Here is a 24,106-nt window from a genome sequence, read left to right as displayed (position 1 = left end):
TTACTTAAGCTAAAGTGTATTTTAAATCTGATATGCCTTGCAACAAAGCTCACACACACAAACCTAACCAAGCAAATATACTAGAGCAGTCGCAATTATGGGCGCAGACAAGAAGAAGAAGAAACCCGCGCCGAAGAAAGACAAGAAACAAGCGCAGACGAAGAAATCTTCCAAACGCCATCCTCTAGTGAGCGCGATCTATGCCAACCTTCTGAAAATATGTTACACCATTGCGATATGCGATCTTATTCACGCGCTTTATTTCGCAGTTCAGGCCACAATCCTGTTGGTTAGGAGTGTAAGTAAGCGAACAAATTTGACACGTTTCATTTGCTAATTTTATGTTTGCAACAGGCTAACTTATATTCAATACTTGCTGTTTTTGGCACTATATTTTGGGTGCTGAGCGTTATTCTGCTTCTTGCGGGCCTATGGAAGGTTTGTAAAAGTTCTTGGCAACAGCTAAATTCAAACATTTAAAATCTGAACCATTCAGCGACGTCCAACTTTTGTGCGCACTTGGCTGATCTTTTCCCTGATTGGATTTGTCCTGGACATACTCTTTTTGATCTGGGGCATTGCATCTTCCATAACAGTGGACTGGGACCACATCAAGGAGTTCACCATTCTCTTTATTGGCATAGGTTAGTGGATATGTCTGAAGTTTTGCAAGCCTCTTAATGACTCATTTTTATTTTTAAAGCTATTGAATCGACATGCATTTACCTGGTTTATCGGTTTTATATGTGCATGGATCCCTGCCGAATGGTTGATGAGCCTGAAAAGGGCAAACCGGTAAAGAAAAAGAAGGTTAAGTTGGACAAGAAGGCATGCGAACGTATGAAACAGCAGGCGAAGAAATCCGACCAAAAGAAACCCAAAGATAAATCCAAGAAGAAAAGCCCTGATAAAAAGAAGAAAGGGAAAAAGTAGTTGGGTGGAAGATTTTCATAATATATTTTTGTACTTTTGTACAATAAAATATTTTTCTTATATTTTAAAACTGCGTACAGCTTATTATTTAATATGGGGAGGCTTTTTAAGTGAATTGATAAATTTTTAGGTACAACATTTTCTTTGTTAATATATGCTTTGCTATAGTTTTCAGAAAAGCTATAATAGTACATACATACTATATACTAAGATTACACGAAAACATGGCGGCAAAATCTGAACAAAAAAACTCCTGTCGCAATCGTTTCAGGACAGCCGTATATAGCAATCTTTTAACAATATGCTATGTTATTGCCGCATGCGATTTGTTGCATGCACTGTTTTTTGCAACACGTGCAACAATTACGGTTGTCTCCAGGGTGAGTGGTTCCGATATTTTACTATAGTATATGCTGTGATTAAATTATTCCAATTTACAGTTAAATAAGTTTTCCATGATAGCGCTTTTGGGCACTATGATTTGGGTGCTTGTTGTCCTTTTGCTTACCTTGGGTCTTTGGAAGGTTGGTTCCAACTTATCCGACTTATATCCCTGGCCCTGCATTAATCTGTTTTTTGTTTCTTAGAATCGCCCCAACTTGGTGCTCTGTTGGATTCTTTTTTCACTTACTGGATTTATTTTGGATATTATATTTCTCCTCTGGGGCATAACTTCTGCAAAAACAGTGAATTGGCTTCACATTGAAGAGTATTCTACATTGTTTGCAGGCATTGGTATGTGCGGTTGAATTTTTCTTTACGAGCCTAGCTACAAAATAATTTTAATTGCAGCTATAGAGAGTCTTTGCATTTACCTCATCTATCGGTATTATATGTGCATGGATCCATGTCGCTTACTTGATGAACCGGAAACAGGAAGAAAGCATAGAAAGAAGCACCCGCTGGATGAGAAGGCTTGCAGAGGTAAGTTCCTGATTTTAATTACTTCTTTTACGAAATTGTAACTATTTTGCGAGTAGAGCATAGAAAGTCGGATTTTCGACTGATTGCCTGCTGCAGGAGAATCAGGAGCGGCAAAAGGCTGGGCAAGAAGGCAAGAAAAAAAGGCGCAAGTCGAGGAAGAAGAATAAAAGCCAGGAAGAAGTAAAACCAAACAGCCATACAGAAGAGTGAAATAAATACCTAATAAATGTACCCATACACAACTATATATTTCTGTATGCAAGTCAATTTTCATCTCACGTGTGCTAGAACTCACATAAAAAATACATATTCTTAGATTTCTATTGGAGTCCACAGCACATTTCAATTTCGTTGCGGGAATATGGCAATGGCAATCGCAAAATCAATTCGCAGCTAAATCCAAGGCAACACAAACAATAATAATAATTGAGTTAGTCTCTATGCTATGGTCAGACGAAAGCCTCCGCTGGCCGGAGAGTCAAGTTGTCAAAGGCGCAAATCTAATCTCCAAAGGCTCATCGGCAGTCGGCAGCAAAACAAATAGCGTAAATGAAAGACGGCCAGATGGCCACGTAAAATTGTCACATAGTCAATGCACAGTGGGTCCCAGGATAATAGAGCGGCGCTACTTTTTACTACAAAAATAATTTATCATTTTTTCCCAAAAAGATCTGTCTTTAGGGCTTACATTGTAATCGTTCTGTTTATATTTGTAACTAAAGCTTATCGTATGCACCCGAAAATTCGTAAAATACTTAAATGAAATAATATTTATATGAATAAAATTATTGGTAAAAATATCAATATTCGTATATACATATATAATTATAATATAAGCTTAAATAAATCACGTATACATCATATTTTTACGCATGTACAAAGTTATCATAATTTTAATAATAATAAACCATAAGTGAGGAGGGACTACATGGATTTCATATCATATGAAAATTATTTGTAATCTAAAAATGTTTCCATATGCTGAATTTGTTGCTAATTTCATAATAAAGTCGAACGAATTAAATTTAAATAAATTCAGTAAAGTTCATTTAGTTGCTCCGTAGCTCATTTAAAAATAGCATTTAAAAAGCAAACTTTTTCTTAAATTTTTGTATTTATATATATCCATAGATCGTAATGATATTTGTACCAGCAAAAAGCAAAAGAAAGATAAAGCCACTAGATTATTAGCTAGATATAAATATTTTGAGAAAAGTCTGATTTGGTTGCATAAAAAAGGCACTAGTTTCTAGTTTTTGCAAAATCGGTTGTTAATGAATCGTTTCACTATCGTTGGCAAAACCCGATTGGTCCAATAGATTACACTTTATGAGCAAACAAATGAAACTGAAAATCGCATTAAATTAAAGCCCAAGAAGTGTTGATAAGCAAGTAGTATATGGAAACTATAAATTGGATGTATATTTTGAGGAATGTAATATATAGAGTGTCTGCATTTTTGGTAATTTGATGTTCTCTTAATCCAAAAGCGAACGAATTGCGTACTCACATAAATTCTTTGAAATGCATTGTTCAGATAATGATAATGGCTCGGGTTATATTCCCACCACTGCAGTGCACTGTGCAGAGTGGTCTGGTTTTGGTGTTTTTGGCAATCAAGTTGCATTGATTAACCAGCAGCCATTGCCAGGCCATGTAGCCATTACGTGCTTATCATTATAGCTTTGATTTAGTAGGCAACGTTGCAAACGGCCGAATCAACGAGCGAACAAACGAAACGAGCTAGCAACGTGTGTCATTGCCCTGATGTCTGTGGCAATATGGAGAGGGATGCTCGGAACTCGACATCTACGCGCTATTTAGTTTACTGCAGTTACTGTGTCGCTGCTCTCGATCTGATATCTGCGGTGCTCTTTGCCGTTATCTCGGCAGTTGTCTATGCGAGGCATGTAAGTGTTGGTTTCTCGTCCGACTTTTGCGGTTGAGTCTAATTTGAAATTGTCGCCAGGACCATTGGACATCACTGGTGGCCCTGATCTTCACGATATTCTGGATATTAATCATTATATTGCTGCTGGTGGGCATATGGCGTCGCCGATTGATTTACGTCCGTTACTGGTTGTTCTTCACCTGCCTGGGTATTCTACTGGACGCCATTCTACTGCTTTATGGCTTCACTTTGGCCATGTCGGTGAATTGGGAGGGTGTTAAGATTACTGTGCTCCCATTTGTGGGATTGGGTAAGAATCGAATGTTCGAATATGCGAAACCATATAACCAAGTTATTGAGACTACCTAAGGATCTAAAATGTGAGAAGTGTCTGCTAGGCACGATGTTGTGTAGGGATCGATTGAAAAGTTTACAGATAATTTCAAACTAAAATCATAATCACTCATGGCTGTTTTTTTTCTGCTTAATTTTTAATTAGAATAAGAGCAATAATGATACAATTTATTATTGCCTTTTTGGGTCTTTTGGTAATCCCATTTTCTGTTTTCCTCCTCACAGCTGTTGAGATGACATTTGTCTACGTCATATATCTGTTCTATATGGAGATAATGTGGCATGAGCAGCAGTACCATCAGCCACCACCCCCTAGATCTAGAGGCGGTTGTGATACAAGTAACATGGAAGAAGCAAATCCTTATAAATACATGTCACGCAATGAGAGAAGACTGCCCAAGGAGCATAGAGAACGTGAGCGAAAGTATAAGAAATCAGGCAAGGAGCGGAGACGTCAGGAGAAGCTGGAATTGCGTGAGCTGAGGCGCAGTTTGCGGCGCGATAATGATTCAAATTGAAATATTTCTTTCGAGAAATGTTATCCTAAGTAAATACTATATATTTCTATGTAATACAAGTTTGTGTTTGCAAATAAAACATCTCGGCCTTGACTGTGCTATCATTGAAAAACATTTTATTCGAGAGCAGCCGAAATCAAGGGCAATGCTGGCCTTAAGTCAGGAGGACACGCTTTTGTATTGCTCCTATGTCATAGCCGCTTTCGATATGCTCTGTGCCGTGCTCTTTGCCCTGCTCTCCTTGGGTCTTGTAGTGCAACATGTAAGATGGTGTGCTGCTCGAATAATTGGAAGCCATAGTATATTCCACATTTCTGCACTTACAGCTCAGCTGGCTGACCATATTTGCGACCTGCTTTGGCATATTTTGGTTCTCACTAATCGTCCTGCTAGTTGTGGGCCTATATAGGGTAAGAAAAATATATAAAGGGAAGGGTGACCACGTCTTGCATTATAGTGTCTATTTATAGCGTGATACCCGCTATATGCGCTACTGGCTCAGTTTCTCCAGCGCTGGCATACTAATTGAGATGTTTCTGATTCTTTATGGATTCTTCAGCGAGACCAAATTCCAGTTGAGCATGGCCAAGAACATCATATTATTGCTACTGGGATTGAGTGAGTAAATGAATTAATTCATCATGTCATATATTTATGCATGAGACGGCATGCAGTTGTCGAGAGCTGCTTCGTCTACATTATCTTTCAGTTCTACAATGTGCTCTGCAAGTGTCCCTACCATCCCCCGACCCCGTGCAGGCGTTCATCACAGCGCACGCCTCAGCGCACTCCACAACGCCAGTCGAAGGGACGCAGGCAGAAAAAATCCCAACATTCATCTGGCGGAACGAGAATGCTGCAGAGCAGTACCGATCAAAGCGACTACCGATGTGGCCAGGGACCGCTCGCGTATTTCACTTCCGGCCCAGTGATGGATTCTGACCATATACAAGTATGTCCTCAGGCGCAAGGTGGAAGGCCATCACCAAAGTCACCAGCATCGGGGCATTATTGTAATTAGCGTTGTGTGCGTGTGTGGTTGCTTGTATGTATTCCAATTGCTATATTTTCTGCAACGTATACGTAATATTTTGTAAAAACTCAAAAATTGTAGCATACTTTTTGGCTTCACTTTTTTAATTAAAACGAATTTCAGTTCGGTTCGCTGCACAGCTTACAAAAGCATTTTATGCAACTCAGGCGCACTCACTAAATATACACACACTGGCCATCACATACTTGTATGTATCTATTACATATGCAGAGATGTAGCGCGACAGTTGCACTCAAGGCTTTAATTTGGGCTTTGTGTTTATCTAGCAAGCGCTTTAAAATTATATCATTTAAACACCCACACATGTATGCTGAGGGAAAGTGCAACACACATACGAGTACATATATACACATGTATGCAAATGCATATGCAGGCACTCTTGAAAATGTTAAACACAAAATCCTTTTAAAATAATTTGCGCACACGCACATACTGACAGAAGAGCAGCGCATGGCGGAAACGGAAACAGCAACTCGAGCTGTCGCTGACTTGGCAGCAACGACGCGACTATTTATGTAAAAAATGTATGCATATAATATACATCCATACATACATACATATATGTATAAAAATATAATATTTGTGCAACGTAATGCACCGCTGATGAAATACGTGCGCTCACAACACACATACACACACACACCACATATGCAAAGAGACAAATGCAAGCCTTGCTATATCCTTGAGCTGTGAGATCTCAGTCTGGTTCCACGACTCAACTAGTTCGAATATGTGGGAATTTACAAACTGCGTTATATAAGAGCAAGTTTAGCCGGATTTAGAGTCAATATTTTTTAAATCTAGTTTTAAATTAAAATATGTATACTTTTTAGTGTTTTCATATCTTATATAGTTAAGGTGAGATCAAATATATACTTCAGCTGTTAGAATATTAGTTAAGATTTTTATAACTTCCAAAACCAAATATTTTATAATTGAAACTGATGCTGTAATCGAAATATTCAAAATACTATTTATACATATCTGTATACTTTTAAAAGTACATACTTTTTATATAAATAGTGCTTAATTGTGGAAAGTATAGTTTTGAATAATTCCAATTAGGCTTTAGACAATTTTTGTAATATACCAAAAGAATATTTTAAGATTCCTTAATGTATAAAATGTTTTCCAACCCTCTTTCGCCTACAAAAATATAATTAATTGTAGTAGTAGTAATTTTTCTTCGAAGAATATTATAATTTTATGAGCACGTCCTAATTTAATTTGAATTTGTTATAAAAAAAATTGATGAAAAGCTAAAATTGGTTCATTGAACCATTGTTAGTTCAAAATAAAGCATCTCTGCCACATGCAGTTAAGCACATACAAGTATATATGTATATAGTATTTACATACGAATGAGTCTGTGTATTTGCTTGACTCCCTGGCGGTTCATATAATTTACGTTTTTTTGCGCTCATTTGCAACCCAAGTGCTCCATTTAAGCCTAAACTAAAGATGAAATCTTTTGAATGAAGCATTTTGTGCTTCTTTTTTTTTTGTCAGTGTCAAGCAAGCGACGTAAGGAAATTCAAATGTGGAAAAACTGCTCGGCTACGATATGGTGAGCACGTTTCATGTCTTTGGACTGGCCATTGGCTGGATGGACATTGTGGGTGCTATCATATTCGAATTGGCGATTATCTACTGGCTTCGTCAGGGTGTGGAGAACGCACTTCAGCCTGATGTAGAGGCTAGACAGGTGCAGCGCGTAAATGGACGAAGTGAGTAGAGTAGCATACAAAATTTTTGGATGATGACCCTCCACTTCCTCTCTCTCTGTTGTGTTGCAGAGCTCTACGGGAGCCACAGCTTGCTACGTGATAATAAACGCATTTGGATTTTCTGGGTATATTTGCTGCTGCTGAATGTTTGGATTGGGGTCACCATGCTTCTGATTGCGGGCATTTTAATGGTGCGTAAGCTTGGGAAGAGAAGAGGAGGGTGGTCAGAGGTATATTTGAATTGCTAATTATGTCACATTGTTTCTAAAACAGCATAAGCCAGAACTGATGATATTCTGGCTCATCTGGTGTGCTGGCGGCCTCGTATTCGATGTATTTTTCGTGCTTTGGTGGCTACTCGAGTTAATTGCAGGAGATTTCATAGATGCCCTGACTAATATATTGATCTCACTATTAACCATGGGTAGGCTCAGAAAGTTATGGCCATGAAAGTGTTCTTAACTTCTTCTTCTGTTTCTTTACAGCGATCGAATTCGGTTTCATTTATATCGTTTATAACATCTATTTGGAACTGTCGCTCACACCAGATGGGGCGAAGACAAGCGATTCAATGCTTTCATTCTTCATATACTAGGCCAGCATATATTTTTATATTGAACAGAAAACTTTTTTTTTATATTATTACATTCATTAATATACAATTTAATATTTATTATTAAATAAAAAGGAATAAAGGGAGTTTCTTTGTGTTTTGTAATGGACGCAAAGGCTGTCAATTCGTAATCTCATTCCCAACGTTCAATTACTTCATGTGTAATTTTCTAATTGTAAGCAGGTTTCCCACTCTTCCTATTCTGTCATCTCAACTTTTATCTGCTCTAGGAAATCATCTTATTGTATGCGTATTAGAGACCCCATTGCTCCTCATTTACATCGTTACTTTTTAATGCACGTTTATTGTCAATTTTCTTCATGACGCATTTGAACTATAACTTAAACAGGTAATTTCAAAAATTCTTTCTATTTGTCCTTCGACTCATCGCCTTTGGAGCCATCATTGTTCTGAAGCTCTGCTGGTTTTTTCTCATCAGCTTCTGGGGCACTGGCCTTAACTTCATTGGCTTTGAGGGTAATCGAATTTTCTTTAGATGGGTTCATCTCATTTGATGCTTGAATTTTCTTTAGTTTACGGCACTTTTTTGGATCGATGCTCTCATAATACACATATACTATTGAGATAATAGCAGCTTGGACTAGGATGTGCACGAGGGCTTCCCCATGCTCCATCAAAAACTGCTTGAGGAACTCTTTTACACTCTTGCGCTTCACTCCATGAACATATTCATAGATGCTGAAGATTACTTTCAATAGCACGCCCCAATTAATGTGAGTATAGGAGAGAAGCAACCAGGCCTTCAGCAAAAATTTTGTGCGCTATATAAATGTAAATTATTTGAATTATTTGTAAATACCTTTCCACAGCAAAATACCTACCATGATAATCCCTACTATCAAGAGACTGAAACAGAATACCTTGAGCATCTCAGATCCAACTGCCATAATGTCAATCTCTGCATACTTTATGATGGTGATGTAAAATAGATTAGTCTATCTGTTTGTCAGGAATCTTATATTGGTTCAACTTACCTTCTTGCCCCTAGTCAAATTAATTATCTCATGAGTAGTGCGGAAAGCATTAACAGCCTCAAAGGCCAGGGCCAAGTATGCTCCACAAACTGTTAAGAATCGCATTTTGAAAATATATGAAAGCGTTTTTATTTTATCTTTCTGGATAATTTTTTGTGGACTTTGTGGAGAATGATTTTTTGTAACAGCTCTCTACTGACGTGGGCCTTGAATTGATTTTCAACGCCAACTTCATTTTTAAAATTCTCTCTTAAAAAAGTAGGTGTAAAATAATATCTACTAGTGCCTTTAAACGTGTTCTTAGCAGAAATTTGATGATTGATTTCCCATTTTTCCACTTTGTAGTTAACACTGTTTGAGAAATTTGGCTTAGTTCTTAAATCTTGTATTTTAAAACACAGAATAGTAATTCTTTTATCGCTATTCAATTTTGATAAAATAAACAATTTAAATAAACTTTGTAGAGTATCAAAGGTGGCACGAACGGGAACATAAATGAATTGTTTATTTTTCTTCTTTAAGCTTTTTGAAGCTTACCTCTTTGAGGTTAAGTGCATTGCTTCAGAAATTGTGGCAGACAAGAAGTGCAATGCCTGTTAGGCATAAATGACAGAGCAGCCATTCCTTCCCACTCAGATTCCCGAGCCAGCTCTGTCCGCCATTTTTTGTGTTTTGCGCATTTCGCTTTGTTTTTATTGCTCTTGTTGCTGTATTGGCTTATTTGGTTTGACTGGCACGCTTTGTAGTTTGTAATGGTTTGCTGCACGGAAATTGATTCATTTCCGTTTTCGTTTTGCGTTAGCTTTTTCGCCTCGTGGATGGAACTTTGAACTTTCGTGAAGCATCATAAGCTCTTAGAAAAATCTAATATAATGCGCAGCCTTAATTCAAATCAACTCGCATTGAGATTCAGATTCAAATTCAAATTCAAGGCAGTGGCATTGTCAACTGCTGTCAACTGCTGTCAGTTGATGCCGCCTCCACTGAACTATATGCCGGCTAAATATTTTCAAATAATAAACAGCGGCTCAACTGACAATGGCACGACATTGCTCGCCTTCGCTTTTCCTCAAAAGAGTACGATTACGAGTACGAGCCGCATCCAAGTGCCTGCTGCCTGTTCAAAAATTTATTGTTTGCAAATTGAAATTCTTGTCGACACGCACGAGCAAATCCTTGGGGGAATCACACAGGACTTAGACAGTGGCCAAGGCGTTTGGGTTTTTATTGTAGGCGTGCACTTCACTCAGAAGTTACCATCTGGCTTGGGATGTTATCCAAATGCATATTATTGGGGGAAGGGGAGGCTGTGACAGGGACTCATCATAGATATTTAATATTATGTTGTTATGCTTAAATGCAGAGTGAGATTAATTTCTCTCTCTCCCTTATCTTATTAAGACTTTACAGCATTGCTTCAAGATGCTAAAAGGATTTGACCTTTACTGCAGATTTAAAAAAAAAACAAATGATCAGAAAGTTCGATAGTGATGCTTTAACCCTGTTAAGCGATCATAATTTATTCCCTATTTATCATAAAAGAGTGTACAACTATTTGAAGAAGCTGTACCAAGAATAAAAGAGGCCATTCCAGATTGAAACTGTCAGCCAATGCAGAATTCAGACGCGAACTTTAGCCTTAAAAATAATCTTCCCCATAAGGGAATCCCTATAACGATTAACATCTAAAATTATAGTAGATTTGCTCCTCCTTCATGACATTCTATCTATAATAATAATGGTATTTACCCATAGGGACATAAAGTACTATTCGCTATACACTATTTTTTTCGGTTTGATTATTTGGAGGTAGAATAATATCACCAAGTCCCCCACATTTTCGCCACTAGCGTGCATTTGCAAAAACCTTTATTCAATCAATAACGGCTGCGTTAGAAAAAAGAACTTTCTTAGTATTCCTTCCTTAAACAAATTTGAATTGACTGTAAAGGAAATCATGACAATAATGTCAATGAGTTTGACTGAAAATTAAATAAAATGGCTTAAGTAATTCTAGGATGTAATTCATAATGCCGTTTTAGTTAATTTTTGGTGGAATCCCGAGCAGTGAGTGTAGAAATTGCAGTCCTGTTTATGTGATAATTTATAAAAGTTGTATTTCTAGAAGAAGAATGGACCTTAGCTGATGCGGATGTTAGTTTCAGGGCCTTTACTGGAGGGGAGGTAAGTATGTTGGGTGCTCAGAGGTAAGTTGAGGTAAGGCAGAATATGGTAAGATAAGTTATCACAATTATGTACACCACACAAAACACACACGTACTTGTATTTAGGGAAATGCATAAATTTTAAATGAATTTACACAACTCGAGTTGCAAATGTAATGGAACTTGTAATTTGTGTCGCCGCCACTTATGGTGTGCCACCAGAACCATAAATAGTTACCCATATCCACAGCATTGAAGAGCAAACCAAGTAACAACTCAGACGACGCAAACGAAAATATTACATCGGACTACTCCAATTGTGGCGCTAATTTCTGCAACGAAGATGGCGGCAGTATTGAAAGGCCCGATCCACATGGCGTGCTTATTCTTATCATGATCTATATACCCTGTCTGATTGTGGCCATATTGATGATAGTATTCCTACTGGATCCCCTGAAGCGGTACGGCGAGGGTCGCAAGGGCGCCCAGGCCAGCGAAGCGACCACCAAGCAACTTGTGGCCGCCACATTCCATCAGATGCGTCGGACGAATCAATTATTTCTAATACCGCTGACGATATTTATTGGACTGGAACAGGCCTGGGTAGCTGCCGAGTACACAGCGGGCTATGTTGCCTGTGCCCTGGGAGTGGAAATGATTGGATACGTGATGATCACATGGGGCGTGGTCGATTCGATTTCATGTTTTGTTTTTGGCTTCAGTATGGAGTATATCGGACGCACGATTATTATTTTTATCGGAGCCACTGTAAATATTTTGTTAATTGGTTTCAAGCTCCACTGGCGTCCCACACCCGATACGCCGGTTGTATTCTACGCTCTCGCTGGATTGTGGGGCGTGGGCGATGCTGTGTGGGTCACCCAAATTAATGGTTTCTACGGATTGCTGTTTCGTCGCCACAAGGAGGCGGCTTTCTCCAACTATCGTTTGTTCGAAAGTCTTGGTTTTGTGTTGGGCTTCAGCTACTCGAGCTTGCTGTGCATCAGGGAAAAGCTTTACGTTCTCCTCCTCAATCTAACGCTCGGTCTAATTGGCTATCTGGCTGTGGAGGTGCTCTTCCAAAACAAGGTAAGTTGGTGTGGGTGAGTAGTATTTTGCGTATTTCTTGCTACCTAGCTGCGTTACTCAATTGTGAAGAATTGTGACTGTGAGAACGACGCTCTGCAAAGCTTTAAAATGCAAACTTTTTGTCAAGCTGAAGCCGTACTGGAGGTATAAATAGCGGTAAGTCAAATGGCCAAGCGTCATTCTAAAATCATATTTCAGGTCGTGATGAGGTGGATTTTCATTTTCGCTCTACTCGTGATCATAGGGCTAGACAATGAAGGTACAGTAAGTCAAAAGCAGTTCAAGTACTGGAGCAATCCTTACATACAGTACATATTCCTTATAGGTCAAGCAGAGCAGATAAGTGAGGAGACATCGGTGGCCCGTGGCCCTGAAATCGGACCTCGACAAACGCGTAAATCCAAGCGAAAAACAACTGTGATACCCGACGATAAAATGTCTGGCGAGGATATACATCCAACGGATAGGGTGCAAACAAAAAACAGACCTAGCACAAAATTGGTGCGACTCAAAAATCCGGAAGCACCACCCGCTATCACGCAGCGAACAGTGGCCCATAGACGTGGTTGTGGAGGTGCACGCGGCGCTCCAGGAGCTTCCGGGGGACGCAGGCCAGGCGGTCAAGGCGGAAATGGCGGAGGCTGTAATGGATGTAGCGGCAGACCTGGTGGAAAAGGCGGCAGACCTGGTGGAAAAGGTGCCAGCTCTGGTGGAAATGGTGGTAATGGTGGCGCCTCTGGTGGTAACGGTGGAACCGGTGGTAATGGTGGCAGTGCTGGCTCTCCTGGAGCTCCTGGTGCGCCCGGAAAAACTCGTGAAGGCTCACCCTTTAGTTTTAAGTAATAAACAATAACGATCAATTTGTTTGTTGTTGGGTTTATTTTGGAAACAAATTGAACAAATAGCTGAATAGTTTCAGAATAAAATCTAACCGGGCTCTTAAAATCATTTGCGCCAAATGTGGCTGAATAAGTTCTGATAAAATGGGCCTTTAAATGTGTAATATAATTCCAATAAGTTATTGAAGAAATAAGAAAAAAGAAATTGAATGTAGCTGGGCATTTGAGTTCAATCCATTCAATATTGAATGGTAGACCAGTTTTCAATTTAAATATTTCCTGTAGATTCCAGCGAATTCTTTTTAATTGTTCGTGCTTTTAACAATAAAATATATTAATTATGTCAACACCTTACAATGGTAGGTGTCGTCTAAAATTGGATTTGACTCACACAGAGTCTGATAAGCTCTACCGATAATTCCAAATGGGTTGCGAGTCTTAAAAGCTGTGATGTAATTGTCGTGAAATTGGTTTGCTTATGGGTTTTTGTACGCCAATTGCATTTGTTAAGGCCCATTTGAACTGAGTAGTGTAGGAGTTGTTTACCTTAATATAATATAATTAATAGTTTTAAAAGCTACAGCTGTTAGAAAAATGTAACAGTGATAGAAAATTTTATCGCATTATGTGTTATAATATATAAATAAATATTTTGTAAATCACTCATTGGGTCGGAAAGTTTAAATTTTATAAAATTTAATTTTGTGCGATTGTACTTGTCCCTGTAGTTTACTGTGGTTTTTTTAAAAGAGCTTAAACGTGTCTTATATAATGCATCTGTTCATATATCAGGACAGACTGTGAGTATTCACATAATACTTTATGATAAATAAAATCGCTATTATTATTTGTTTAAAAAACTTTCGCCCGGAACCGTTACATTCAGTTTTTGCTTAATATACGAAATGTCGTATCTATTCTTTTGCCAATATAGCAAACAGTTCCTTAATTAATAATCCAGACACTGCCTCACGTATAGCTTATGCTCGATATTGAATGGCTTGGCCACCGCAAATTTCCATAAACAATCAATTTCTTTGCTGTGTTATGGTCAATGGCCGTTACTCTCGGCTCTTGTGTTCAGATTCTAAGCAGAGGCATTCAACTTTGTGTTTGCCAATAACAGAGAGGGGTGTGAGGTGGCGGAGAAAAATTCTTGAAAATTGCAAAGTCTACGCAGGAAATTGATTGATTTCCGTTACGTGCAAGAGTGAGAAAAGTAGTGGAGAAAAATTCCAGGAGAAAAAGGCAAGCAACCATGCCAGTGGCACTTTCAGAGAAGTTCCATCTGTTAGGCCCATCCTCTATTCACAAATACATATGCACACCCACACTCACACACACACACACATACACCCTTGCAATGTTGTGGAGGTGGAAGAATTGTCCCATTGGTTCGATGCGGCATAATGCTGGCTTGCAATTAGTCGGTTATGTAGTGGCACTTTGTTGTCGTTGTTATGAGGTGCCATTGTCGTTTCTGCTGCCAATGTTGCAGCTACTGCTGTTACTGTAGCTGCCGTTGTTGCTGCTGTTGCTGGTGTTGCTGTTGTTGTCTCCGGCGGCGTGGCTGCAGCAGCGACACCAACAGCCAAATATTGTCTATGCGTGCGCCAAAACTAAACATGAAATGCATGTGTTTCAGCTCACTAACTAACACACTGTGTGTGGCTGTATTCGGGTGTATATTGTACATATGTTTGTGAGAGTGTGTGTTTGCCTTGCAGCAGCTGATGCGTTGGCAGGCAAACATAAACACAGACAAAACATACAACTATAATGACACAAACACACGCACACGCAGATGTTTTTGGCAAATGAAGCCAATGACTGCCCCAACTCAAAGGCTGCTGCTGCTGCCGCCGACTTGCCAGTTATGTTTGCATATCTATGCCACTGTCATTGTCAGTGTATGTGTGTCTGTGTATCCCTCTTTCTCTGTGCGTGTGTGTGTGTGTTAAAAGCAAGCGCTCCCTTCTCTCGTTACACGCTCAATTAAGCCGGAAATGACGCCATAGAAAGCTTAAGTCACGCTTTCTATGGTTCAGAGTGTGGTGTTGCATTTGTCGCGCGCATAGAACGACACACAATCATACACATTCGTATAGTACTATATACATACATATGTATATGTATTTGTAGATATGTTTATGTGACAGCCCACAAAATCTGTACATTGGCATTGCTGGTGATTTGCTGAGATTGGTATTTTTGAATATTCTTTCCAATATAGGAATATGTGCAAAACTAAAATCCATTTTAAAGCTGCACACACCATCACATTTTTTCGTTAATTAGCTAAAAACAGAGAGTCTTCTAAATCAAAAATTAAATGGAAATATTTCTTACTTATACAACTTTTGATTATTTTCACTCACAAATATACCCATACTAATACAAATAAATCTGCTCCCACCACTTTCGAGATTTTACAAAATCGCATACACATATATGTATATATTTTTATATCAATAATATTTTCATAGTCACATAAAAGTGATGATGAATATTTTTATACTTCTACCAAATTTAAATATTTAATGCAATATGAGGGATATTTCGAAGGAATGAAAACACTCCAAACTATCAATTCCTTCTCCGATAAATGAAATAATGCATTTAGCTAATTAATTAATATTTTCCATTTCATACAAAGACTGCTTAAAAAGTGGACAGTAAGTAAGATAGAACAATTCAATCTACATATATTTTTGGTAAGCCTTTTTAATCTATTAAAATATTATACTCGTAAGAATGTTCAGAATAAAGCCATTAGGTTTGTTTTTGTCGCCTGTAGGTTCGCACAATATGTTGTATAAGTACTTGAGTGGAAAAACAAAACGACTTGCTCGCTGGCTTTTAAGAAGTTAATTTGTTAAACAAAGCGTGCATGCGCTTCTTGTCCAACTCGGCATATGCATAAAATTGTACAAGTTTGCTTATTAAACTATGTATTTAAAAAGCGTGTGGTGGCACATGCATGGCAGGGTATGGCATGACATGGCTGAGGAAATTAACATGCACGCAAATTAGATTAGGAATGAAGAGCATCTGCACAAAGTGCTGCCAATTATCGCATAAATAGGCCCGGGAAGCAGGCGTACATTAATTTGCTTAGTCATTGACTGGCTGTCATGCCTGGCACTGTGTCAAGAAAGGGCAACAGGAGTGACCCTCTCTAAATGGCACAGACATTTATGTAAGGGCAAAGGGCGTCCGAAAGGCCGGGGCCTGCAATAACACTGACTTACATGGGCATTGTTTTCCATGTTAGCGCCAGAGCCTTCGTTAAGTGAAAAATGAAGTTGCGCGCGGATAGAATGTCAGTAGGCCACGCTTCACAAATACTCAAACACGCACACGCGTGCAATTGCACACACTTGGAATTGCAAATCAGTGCTCTAATGCGTACATAATCAGTCGTGTCCTAACATGTGAATTCCATTAGTCGAATAGGCGTCATGCCGCATGCAACCCAACAACAAGTAACAAAGCTGGCAAGAGGCAAACAAAGAAACATTAATCAGCACCTCCTCTCAGACCTAACATTTTCGGCATGTCGAGCCCATGAACTGCCCCTATTGCAAATATGCGATTGCCTCGTGAGCCTTTTACGAGTAGAGAGAAATTTCTAGACAATAGAACGAATCTATCACAGTCTTCAATTATGTGAAAAGTCTCGGCCAATGTGTTTTACTTTGGGCAACAGTTTGAAATTGTTTTTACAAAAGTTTTTTTGAACAGAAAAAAGTATAAATAAAATGTATGTACATATTTGCATTATTAAACGAGGGGTCTTCAGCAGATTTGAATAAAACTTCAGGTTAAAAGATAAGATATCAAAATAATCATAAAGTGGTTAGTACAAATACTGATGTTTGCACCGAACCTTAATATGCCGGCTATAGCCATGGCCAGAGATTTTGAATATAATGAATGATTTTGAATTTTACTATTAAGAGTGATTTTTACACTGATCGGTCCTATGGAGGATATATCAAATAATAATACCAAAAATGATGGATAATAAACTGCTCCTCTACAGATTTAATTAACAGAAAGAAACATAACTAAATTCCATAAAAGTGTCGTAGTCTTTATTTAATGTACTATATCTTTTGAAACGGATTACATTTGAAAACGGATTACATTTGAAAATTCTAGTAAAAATCATTACCCAAAATGTTTACAATTATCAATCAATGTAATTTAATGAAAATATAATAACAATAAATAAATTTATTGAATTACAAAAAACTGTAACTTTTCTTTTATAAAAATACTTTCAATTAAAATCTTTTTTAAACCTTTTATATACTTGTCTTTATTTCAATTTCCGGCTTCGATTGATCGCCCCCGGCGACAAAATAGCCCACCTTTACCTGATGACCCCCCTCATGTGCATGTGGAAAGGCGAAACAGGACTCTGTTCCACGGACGCCCTCCCCCAGTCATTGATCCCAATATTATAATACTTTGATTAAACTCCCCGTTAAATAGTAAGCTAAAAAATATGAATTCAAGTCACAATCATAACATTAATCTTGCGAAAATACATATTAATCTTAAGACACAATTTTTTATAAGCATAAATTTAAGCAACTGCTATTATAATTTTGTAAAAATATTTATCATTATCAGTCTTTGTTAAAATAAGTATAAAATCGACCTCGTAAAAATTATTAATTCACAATAATTTGTTAAAATAAGTTTTAATAAGTTTTCTCAGCCACCAATGTCACCTAATTGTATCAAACATATGTCCACGCCCACCCATGTCAATTATAAGAGTTATACATGTGGAATATGGCACGTAAGTGCTGCTGGCCACTTCTAAATAAAGCATGAAAAAAAAAGAACTATTTAGTAAATGGCTTGTATTAATATTTCTACTTCGATATACAAATTCCACTCCCTACTACTTTCTCTGACAAAATGGTTTGCAGGGATTGTTGTACTGTTGTCCGATTAGAAAGAATACATCATATGTAAGTATATACTGGTACGTATATACTCGTAATATATTTGTTTATTTATATGCAATGCTACTTGAATTTGCTCAGCCGGAATGCAAAAAATTGTTTCCCTACTTGCAGTTAGTTTATGTGCGTAAGTTGAAGCAAAACAGAAGTGGTATTTATTGCTGGCTTGGGCATTAAAAAATTACCCAAGCCAACTTGATTTATCACAGATTTCAATGCGGCATTTACCAACATGCCAGCAACCTGTGTAAATACTACTTGTGTACTACATGTGTGCGAGTATGCATAAGCCGACATCTTATTAATATGCCATTCATTTTGCCTGCCATACTTCATTAAAGCTGCCGAGAGCCGCGACGTCCAATTCGCAAACCGATTCCGCGACCAAAACCGAGACTGATCCGAGTCCGTTGAAACTCGTAGTGGATTCGAAAGTGCACAAAGTGCAGCCAACAAAAATTATGCGGCTCGTTTGCCATGCCAAGAGCTGGCATTGCTGCCATTTGTATGACCAGCCATACAATTCTGACTTCGACTTCGACTGCCTTTGGCCTCAGCCATTCGTTTATCCTTTTGTTCTCATTTATTTGCATGTCATTTGCTCATGTGCGTCTGTGTCAGTGTGTTGCTCTGTCGGTGTGGTGTGACCGTGTCTGTGCGTGGCTTTGGTTTCTGTGCCGCTTTGCCGCTTTGGCTCTGTTGCTTGCCTCTTTTATATGGCACGTTTGTCGTCTGCCGCTTTGCTGCAATGGCGCGCGTCGTTTCATCAAACAGTGGTCCTTGACTAAGAGACAGTTGTGCATTTAGTTATTCATTTATTTCATTATTTGTATTGTCGATTTGCATTAAAAAGTTTTCTTTTTTGCACTCTGAATTCTAGAATTAATTTAAGGAAAACAACTCAAACACTATTCAATGGACAGAGCCATGATAGGTGTAGTTAATGAGGCGCATTATTGTAATTTAAATTTTTGTATGTGTAAGTGTATGCTTAAAGCTGTTAATAACAATTGTTCTGAGTCATAGTCGTTTGTCGATTCAAAATAACTTGCCTCGACTCCCAACAAACGGCAAGGCTATCGAAAGCATAAACAATATTAATTACTCAAGCGATTAGTAGATGAATGCAAAATAATGTTACTTAAGAAACACATTTAAAAGCGTATTAAATTATAATGCTCATTATTTTTGTTACAAAGTACATGCAGGGGAGTAATCAGGAGCAATGAGCGAAATGTAGTTTGCTTAATTCAAGAAATTACATCTTAAATTCAATGATTTTCTGCCACGATGTCCTCAGATATAAGTTAATGTTATTCTGGCACACCAAATACAACATACGATTATAATAATTTTAAAGAATAAGCCGTTAAATTACATTTATATTAACGGGTTTCTAAATTAGCATGTTTATATAGTACATATGTATGTATGCACTAGAATTCCACATTAAAAATTTAATTTTAATTGAAAAGCCAACTTTATAAATTAATGGGGTTTTATCAAATAAAGATTTTCATTTATTGTCTCGCATTATAAAATGCAAGGGCGATCTTGAAACAGTTGTTAGAAAAAGTTGTTTAATTAAATTTCCAAAAATTATAATGAGGTCAAGTCCTACTTAAAGCATCTTCTATTTCTTAAAAATTCAGATATTTTTATAAATCATGAGAAATATTTTATATATTAGAGATTAATCTTAGAAGGAAAAAATATATATAGTGGCAAGCGTTTAGCCCCGTTATGAATGAATAGCTTTGGAACGCTTTGGAACTTGAAACAATCACTTATTCGCCCTTAAGAATATATGCTTTAAATGTTGTAATGACAAGTTTTGATTCCAAACATCTCACTTTCAATATTACTATATATTTTTCAATAACATATAACCACCTGTTTTTGCTTTATCAAAATTTTAACTAAAATTGAAATGCTACGAAAAATCGTGAAATATTAAAATTTTTTGTCAAGATACGAGTATGTAGTTTTTTTTTTTATTTGTAATTGTTCTAATAAATAAATTTAATTAAATCTGAAATTGTGTAATTATATTATTATTAGTAGCTAAAATTCTGAGTACAAGTACAAGCACAACACATATACCATGTTTTATAATTCTTTGTGTTTTTTTGTGGCCTGGAACCACTGTGCGTCAGCGGGGTTACTTATTGCTGTTGTGTGCATTATCAATATGCATGGTGCAATGCGTTTGGTTGGCGTTTTTTTTTTTTCTTTTTTTTACTCTGACTCCATATTCTCTTATTTTTATTTTTAATATTTTTTTTTTGTGTTCGCCTCTGCTTCCGCTTTATATTTTGCTCTCGTTTACGTTTTTCATTTTTTGTTGTTATGCAGTTTTAATAACGAATTGCTTTTTTATGGTTTCCGGCTTATGCAGAAAATTGCCAAGTAGCACGAGGCAAGAAGTATTGGCAAGACACAGACAAGGAGTAAGGATAGGATAGGAGAGCCTAGCTGTCGTAGCTGGTCCTGGCCATGCAATGCTTAAATGCATGTTTGTCTTGTTATTAAAGTTAAATTTGATTTTGTATTTTTTTTTTTCACTCCTCATAGCTTTTTGTTAACCAACTCGAGTCTTTTGCAGTGCCTTACTGCTTCCGTGTTGTTTTAATTTTTTATCCTTTTTTTGCTATCATTGTTGCTGTTGTTGTCTGCGACATTGCCACAGTGGCCTTTTTGTATGCCAGGCGTAATTAGTGCCCATGGCATAAAGCGAACTTCCTCTACGCGCTCTATACTCTTCTGCACTCTGCTCTATTTCATTTGTGTGCGTCGACTTCGTTGGACGTTGTTTCCATTGGCACTGCGTTCTATTTGTAATCAGTTTTTGTAGCTCCGACGCTTTGTTAGCCTTGGCACAATGCTAAGGATTTACTAACTGTTCGTCCAGTTGGACCGATGGACGGCGGACGGGGGACGGCGGACGCACAATCACAATTACTTAACCCACCCTCTCTGTCCTGTCTTTGCCTTCTCGAGCACTAAGGGTCATTGCTATTGTTTTTGCTGCTGTTGTAATAGAAATAGTAATAGTAATGTTACCTAATTTGTAATTTAGGGCTGCATTGAATTTCGGCAGCGTAATTAAGGGCCATGTTAAATGAAATGAATAAATGAATGAATAGATAGAGAAGAAGAACGCATTACGTGCTGCTAAATATGCAAATTTCACAGCTTTGCGCACTCATAGAAGATGATTTAGAGAGCTGCATTAAAATCATCGCTGAGTCCACACTCTGCAGATTTGCGAATATTTGTTGCTGACACGGATTTTCCCAACACGTCTTTTCCTAGTCAGGAGTGCCTGAAGAGCTGTGGGAAAATGCTGCTTGTTCTCCTTGCCGTCCATTCGGATAACAGTAAAGATCTAGAACTAATAGTCAGTTGATGGGTGCTAAATTAAATAAATAATACTTGTAAATCGTTGCACTGCCCTATTAAACTAAATCAATTAGTAATTAAAATTTGATTTAAAATTCCGTATCGATTGATCTTACTTGTATTTTAGTTCTAGCTTGATCTAAAAAATAAGAAAATAATTAATCTATATAATGATTGGCATTCAACTGAGCTATTCATTTGGCTTCATTAGCATTCTACTCGTATTATAGTCCAGTCTTATATCCCTACAGCTGTGCCAAATTGTTAATCGCAAATGAAATGCCATCCATGGCCGAAAACTTGAGTTGAAGTATTCGTCTTTAATTGCGCGCTAATTGCCATTTGTAACTTTGTGCGTTGCAGGCTCAGATGAAAACTTCCGGCCGGACGCAGTGAGGCAAGCTTTAGCTTTAGCTATATTCGTGCCTCGATTTCGCTACCATGTATTTGCTTTTCCCATTGTTTAGCGTTCCCTGCCTTGGCCATTAAGTTCACAATTAGCAGCCTGCGTAGCCAGCCACCTGCGCACAAACTCAAGACGAAAGTGCAAAGAGCTTTAATTAATTTTCGCAGGCAAAGTGGTCGTCGAGGCACGTATGTCTGTATATATGTGTGTATATATATAGTGTTTGTGTGTGTGTGTATTGTCTGCTAATTTTGCACAACTATTTGCCGACAATTTGTGCGACATTCGCAAACTTGAACCTGCGTCTCTGTTGGGGGCTGGCAGAAACATTGAAAAACTGAAAAGAAAGAAAATGCTTGGAAAAGGCCAGCGACTAGAGTGGGCAGCTGCTTGTTGTCCACTTTTAGTATATATACTTAGTACTTTCCAGCAGCTCCCATTCTACTTTCTCCCCTTTCTTGAGCTCAGCGTTTTGTTTGCGCCCACGTTTTGTTTGGCATTTCAAGGCGAAAGTTGCGCGTTCATTTTTGTTATATTTTATCCATACAAATTTTGTGCTGACTAACTTTTCCGTGGCCGCACATCAACAAGAGCAAAAGGAAATATCGAGAAAGTATTCTTCGGCTGAGACGATGCCGTATACCCTTCTTAGTTGTTTATTTGACATGTAAACAAACTTCTTGACAGGCAATTCGAGTCAAACTCTTTTGATTAATAGTTTTCTTCACTTTTCCATTGCGCGAATAATATCAATAGCTTAAAAGCCAGCCCTCCATCGGAAAAGCTGAGATAAACAGATGCTGATAAGGATTCAGCTTGTTATAACGAACATAAATTCCCATCTGTTTTTTTAAACTAATAATATATACGCCAAGAATATGGACATAACTTTTGTTTTTTTTTTATATTCCATTGTAAGCCTTTTTGAATATATTTGTATTTATTTCAGGCTTTATTTTATATTCATCTTTCCCAGCTCCTTTTCAGTTCTTTATCAACTTTAATATTTTACATAAATTGTATATTTACTGTATATCTGAATTATAAGTAAGGAACATAAATCACCTCTATAAGTAGCATTTATATTGATTTGTTAATCAACATAAGAAATTTTTTGTATTGCAATATAAAGTATATTCAGATTAGAAAAAATAAATACGTAAGAAAACTATTCATTGTTAAATAATTTACGACAAAATGCTCCAGTTCTGTGGAAAGTTAAGAAACTTCAAGCATTGCTCTCATTTAAATAGTAATGTGTTGCTAATTTAAATAGACAGAAGGAAAGATGTATATGGATTCAGCTCAATTAAATCATTTAATAATTCAATTCGTCGATGATAAGATCCATCATGCTCCTGCCAATATACCCTTCCATTGAAACTGAAAAGTGTACAAGAAAATGGGAGGAAGAGGGAAATCTATGTTGGAAAATTTAAATTTATTTCCCTGCCCGTTGTCGAATATTTTATTTATATTGCTACCTTTGCATCGCCGATGTCGCCATACTAATGCCTAGCATTTGCTTTTAGTGGGTACAAAAGGCACGCACTGCCGGTGGTGCTGGTGGTGCGGGTGGTGTGAAGCTTTTCGGTTTGTCTACGTGAGCTCAAAGGAATATTTTTGCTGAGGCAGCTTCCTCAATCTTCACTTCACCTGGAATGAGAGCCGCTGAGAACTACGGAGCCTGGCAAGAATTTAATATGCGTTGTTGCTGTTGTTGTCGTCTTCGCCGATGCTGATGCCTTCATCGCCGTTCTTTCGTCCGCCTTTGAATTGTGTGACATGCATTAGCAGCGAATAGTCAAATAATGTTGATAACTCATACGCCGTGTGGCACACGCATTTCAACTTTGACTTGAATTATGTGCGCAAAAAGTTTTTTGTTGGCGCTTTGCAAAAGTTTTTGTCAGCTCTGCTGACTGTACCCCTCGCGGCTCTATACCTTGTCCTATACTTGTATGTATAATGAAATTTGTGCAATTGCATGGCAAAAAGAAATCCATTAAAGCGTATTTGAAAAGTTTTGTGTCGCTGGTGCTTGTTGAAAGCATTTCACAGATTGATTGGCATCAACAGTGTGTTGGGCCCAAGGGCGTCCTGCACGGGGTCAGTGGGGAGTCGTATAGTCTGTTTATGTTGCCAAATTTCCTGCCTGTGTAAGACAATAAAAGTAATTGTGGTTCTTCTATTGTAGCTATATCTGGTCTGTCA

At 37.7% G+C, this 24,106-nt stretch overlaps 8 protein-coding genes across 9 annotated transcripts; 7 read left to right on the top strand and 1 right to left on the bottom strand.

Moving 5' to 3' along the window:
* Positions 1 to 60: 60 nt before the first annotated feature.
* On the top strand, positions 61 to 1,003 carry LOC115623118. The gene is made up of 4 exons (XM_030517325.1): positions 61 to 298; positions 355 to 438; positions 497 to 644; positions 704 to 1,003. The coding sequence occupies exons 1-4, from the start codon at positions 98 to 100 to the stop codon at positions 931 to 933; spliced, it is 663 nt and encodes a 220-aa protein (XP_030373185.1). The 5' UTR covers positions 61 to 97; the 3' UTR covers positions 934 to 1,003.
* Positions 1,004 to 1,157: 154 nt separating this feature from the next.
* LOC115622404 lies at positions 1,158 to 2,657 on the top strand. Its single transcript, XM_030516335.1, has 6 exons — positions 1,158 to 1,313; positions 1,374 to 1,457; positions 1,521 to 1,668; positions 1,726 to 1,857; positions 1,914 to 2,111; positions 2,174 to 2,657. Exons 1-5 carry the CDS (start codon positions 1,158 to 1,160, stop codon positions 2,039 to 2,041), a joined length of 648 nt encoding a protein of 215 aa, XP_030372195.1. The 3' UTR covers positions 2,042 to 2,111; positions 2,174 to 2,657.
* Positions 2,658 to 3,532: 875 nt separating this feature from the next.
* On the top strand, positions 3,533 to 4,726 carry LOC115623123. The gene is made up of 3 exons (XM_030517332.1): positions 3,533 to 3,767; positions 3,827 to 4,058; positions 4,328 to 4,726. The coding sequence occupies exons 1-3, from the start codon at positions 3,639 to 3,641 to the stop codon at positions 4,618 to 4,620; spliced, it is 654 nt and encodes a 217-aa protein (XP_030373192.1). The 5' UTR covers positions 3,533 to 3,638; the 3' UTR covers positions 4,621 to 4,726.
* Positions 4,727 to 4,763: 37 nt separating this feature from the next.
* LOC115623146 lies at positions 4,764 to 5,728 on the top strand. 2 transcript variants are annotated; one of them, XM_030517355.1, is made up of 4 exons: positions 4,764 to 4,882; positions 4,947 to 5,030; positions 5,091 to 5,238; positions 5,295 to 5,728. In XM_030517355.1, exons 1-4 carry the CDS (start codon positions 4,766 to 4,768, stop codon positions 5,639 to 5,641), a joined length of 696 nt encoding a protein of 231 aa, XP_030373215.1. In that variant the 5' UTR covers positions 4,764 to 4,765; the 3' UTR covers positions 5,642 to 5,728. The 2 variants fall into 2 exon arrangements, with proteins under 2 accessions (XP_030373215.1, XP_030373216.1); XM_030517356.1 differs by having other exon boundaries at positions 4,782 to 4,890.
* A 1,473-nt stretch (positions 5,729 to 7,201) lies between these two features.
* LOC115622990 lies at positions 7,202 to 8,078 on the top strand. Its single transcript, XM_030517150.1, has 4 exons — positions 7,202 to 7,401; positions 7,471 to 7,592; positions 7,675 to 7,825; positions 7,887 to 8,078. The coding sequence occupies exons 1-4, from the start codon at positions 7,239 to 7,241 to the stop codon at positions 7,994 to 7,996; spliced, it is 546 nt and encodes a 181-aa protein (XP_030373010.1). The 5' UTR covers positions 7,202 to 7,238; the 3' UTR covers positions 7,997 to 8,078.
* A 220-nt stretch (positions 8,079 to 8,298) lies between these two features.
* On the bottom strand, positions 8,299 to 9,186 carry LOC115622988. The gene is made up of 3 exons (XM_030517149.1): positions 9,010 to 9,186; positions 8,857 to 8,940; positions 8,299 to 8,796 (listed from the first exon to the last, which is right to left on the bottom strand). Exons 1-3 carry the CDS (start codon positions 9,112 to 9,114, stop codon positions 8,383 to 8,385), a joined length of 603 nt encoding a protein of 200 aa, XP_030373009.1. The 5' UTR covers positions 9,115 to 9,186; the 3' UTR covers positions 8,299 to 8,382.
* A 1,821-nt stretch (positions 9,187 to 11,007) lies between these two features.
* On the top strand, positions 11,008 to 12,414 carry LOC115622782 (UNC93-like protein). Its single transcript, XM_030516839.1, has 2 exons — positions 11,008 to 11,076; positions 11,135 to 12,414. Exon 2 carries the CDS (start codon positions 11,568 to 11,570, stop codon positions 12,279 to 12,281), a length of 714 nt encoding a protein of 237 aa, XP_030372699.1. The 5' UTR covers positions 11,008 to 11,076; positions 11,135 to 11,567; the 3' UTR covers positions 12,282 to 12,414.
* On the top strand, positions 12,414 to 13,271 carry LOC115622783 (H/ACA ribonucleoprotein complex subunit GAR1). Its single transcript, XM_030516840.1, has 2 exons — positions 12,414 to 12,522; positions 12,589 to 13,271. Exons 1-2 carry the CDS (start codon positions 12,429 to 12,431, stop codon positions 13,104 to 13,106), a joined length of 612 nt encoding a protein of 203 aa, XP_030372700.1. The 5' UTR covers positions 12,414 to 12,428; the 3' UTR covers positions 13,107 to 13,271.
* The last annotated feature ends 10,835 nt before the right edge of the window (positions 13,272 to 24,106 follow it).

The sequence above is a fragment of the Scaptodrosophila lebanonensis genome, unplaced genomic scaffold (assembly GCF_003285725.1).
Source record: "Scaptodrosophila lebanonensis strain 11010-0011.00,11010-0021.00 unplaced genomic scaffold, SlebRS2 tig00000043-arrow-pilon, whole genome shotgun sequence".
Taxonomy (NCBI): domain Eukaryota; kingdom Metazoa; phylum Arthropoda; class Insecta; order Diptera; family Drosophilidae; genus Scaptodrosophila; species Scaptodrosophila lebanonensis.
The sequence above is the reverse complement of the archived record's forward strand: the minus strand, read 5'-3'. Positions and strand labels throughout refer to the sequence as shown.